This window comes from Montipora foliosa, chromosome 11 (genome assembly GCF_036669935.1).
Source record: "Montipora foliosa isolate CH-2021 chromosome 11, ASM3666993v2, whole genome shotgun sequence".
Lineage (NCBI taxonomy): Eukaryota > Metazoa > Cnidaria > Anthozoa > Scleractinia > Acroporidae > Montipora > Montipora foliosa.
In genome coordinates, this window is record NC_090879.1 from 44446353 (window position 1) to 44448852 (window position 2500).

The 2500-nt window shown below is 41.0% G+C and overlaps 1 protein-coding gene across 1 annotated transcript in view; it reads left to right on the forward strand.

Moving 5' to 3' along the window:
• The first annotated feature begins 1444 nt into the window (after positions 1-1444).
• The window catches only part of LOC137976097 (melanocyte-stimulating hormone receptor-like), a 2803-nt gene continuing 1747 nt past the window's right edge, over positions 1445-2500 (forward strand). Inside the window, exon 1 of the mRNA XM_068823370.1 lies at positions 1445-2500. This exon is cut by the window's right edge and continues 1747 nt beyond it. Coding sequence (XP_068679471.1) covers positions 1661-2500 — 840 coding nt within the window. The 5' untranslated portion in view covers positions 1445-1660.

Consider the following 2500-nt stretch of genomic DNA (forward strand, 5'->3'; position numbering starts at 1 on the left):
TGGCCGTGTAGCCGCGTTGAGCCACAGAAAGCGACCGAAAAATGAAGTCTCGTTTATGTTTAGGTGAGTCAACCTAAGTTGAGCCTGCAATCCAATCGAAAACCAATACCTGGTCAGCGGTCAACTTAAAAAAAAAAGCTGACCTCGGTAAGCTATAAGCTTGAGCCCGCGATATGATCACGTGATACTGGTCAGTGGATATCTTGTTTTGACAGGTGTCAATTGATCAAAACATGGATGTCCAATTTCAAAGATGTATGCTGTAAACTAGCATGATACTGGTCACATTGGCATACATGGATGGGTGGAAGTACGTTAGTTACGGACGTCATGGCAATAAAACCACAATTTCTTGCATTGATGGGTACCATATTTTCTTAACTATGGTGCTGCGCGGAGCTCCGCTATGAAATTGCCGTACATTTTTTTCCGATTTTTTCACCACTCCATGGCGACACCAAATGCAACGCTGCCCACGCGATTTCCCGCCAAGAAAAAATTGCCCAAACACTTTCGTCCCCAGAGGCTGTCTTGCCTCCCTACCTCCACCCCGACAGTCTGTATGGGCGTAGGCTGACGTCATAGCCAAAATTTTTCGAGTTCATTACTTGCAAAAATACCATAATACACCTCTTTTACCCTCCAAAAATCTGGATAGGCGTTGGTTATGCAAACTTCTTGGGGGGTAATAGAGGTGTACTATGGGATTGTGAAAGTAGCGAATCGATAGATTTCCCAAAATATCTTACCCATGGTGCTCCGCTGGCAGGCTTTTCTACAATTAGTTTTCAACCTACCTCCACCCCGACAGTCTGTATGGGCGTAAGCTGACGTCATAACCAAAATTTTTCGAGTTCACTACTTGCAAAAATTCCATAATACACCTTTTTTACCCTCCAAAAATCTGGATAGGCGTTGGTTATGCAAACGTCTTGGGGGGTAATAGAGGTGTACTATGGGATTGTGAAAGTAGCGAATCGATAGATTTCCCAAAATATCTTACCTATGGTGCTCCGCTGGCACGCTTTTCTACAATTAGTTTTCAACCTAAAGAAACAAGGTTTCATGAAAATGGATAATTCATCCTCGGAAACCTGTTATATGCACTGCTTTTTTCCCACCGTGTTGTCAGAATCAGATTCGCACTTAATTTCAGTTGCTTTTGAGCCACGTAAATAAAAGCATTTAATTTATTCACACAAATGCCACCTTTTAACAAAATAACATGAAAAGCATAAATCATATTCGTAAAGGAAAAACAAACACAAATCTGGAAAAATACGAAAAAGCCTTTGTGAATATGCTGACAATGTGAAAGAGTCCGAAAAGTATAAGGGTTAAAACACAGGCTTCAGAAATAAAGACAGTGCAGGTGCGGCACAAATTAGCATAGAAAGCTCTTAAAACACGATTGACGGATTACTTAACTTTTTAAGAGGTGATATTAGAAAATAACTTGATAACAATAACAAAACGTACTTAAAACTCAAAAAGCTATGAGTTAACTTCAAAAAAATACCGTCGTAGAAAGTGATATTGGCCTGAAGAAGCTTATAGTATATTGCAAATACTAAAAACAGTAAAAATTGGTTTAGACATTGCACAGCTGTCTTCTTAGTTTGTAAACTAAAATAAATAAAAGGATCTCTCACGTGTATTGATGCCTAAAATACGATGTTTCATGGCCATGCCAAACTACACTCGAGAGGAAGAAAGCAAACCCATTGATTTGCCAGCATTGGTATGCTCGGCAGACATAGCTGAAGGCATACACGGTCCTCTCCTATTTTTTTCTATCTTGAACACTTTTCTATCCATTACTGCGTTCCTTGGAAATGCTTTAATATTAATCGCTCTTCACAAGGAATCTACGCTTCACGCGCCGTCCAAGCTTTTGTTTCGTACCCTGGCGACAAGTGATCTGTGTGTTGGTATCACTTTGGAGCCTCTATTTGTTGTTTCTTGGATATTGATGATAACCGAATGTTGGAATATTTGTCGCTACACGATCGGCACTGGTTTTCTGATAGCATACATTCTGGGATGCGTGTCTTTGATGACAATATCTGCTATTAGCGTGGACAGACTTCTGGCACTTTTGCTGAGGCTAAAATACAGACAGGTTGTAACTCTGCAACGAACCTATGTAATGGTGATCTCAATTTGGTTGATGGGAATCGGGGTCACAGCAATGTCGTTTTTGGATTACTTACTAACGACATGGATCGGATACATCGGGATTCTGCTTGGTCTACTCACATCTGGTTTCTGCTATGCATGGATTTTTGTAACTCTGCGAAGTAACCAGAGGTTTATGCGACAATTTCATGCGAACCAAAGCCAACAGAGTGAGGGGGCGTCACCGAACGTTGCCCGATACAGAAAGACGGTGTATAGCGCACTGTGGGTGCAGGCAACTTTGGTAATTTGTTATCTTCCATATATCATAACAGGGGCTATCGTGACTCACGGACAACTAAATCCATCTGTTTACCTCGCT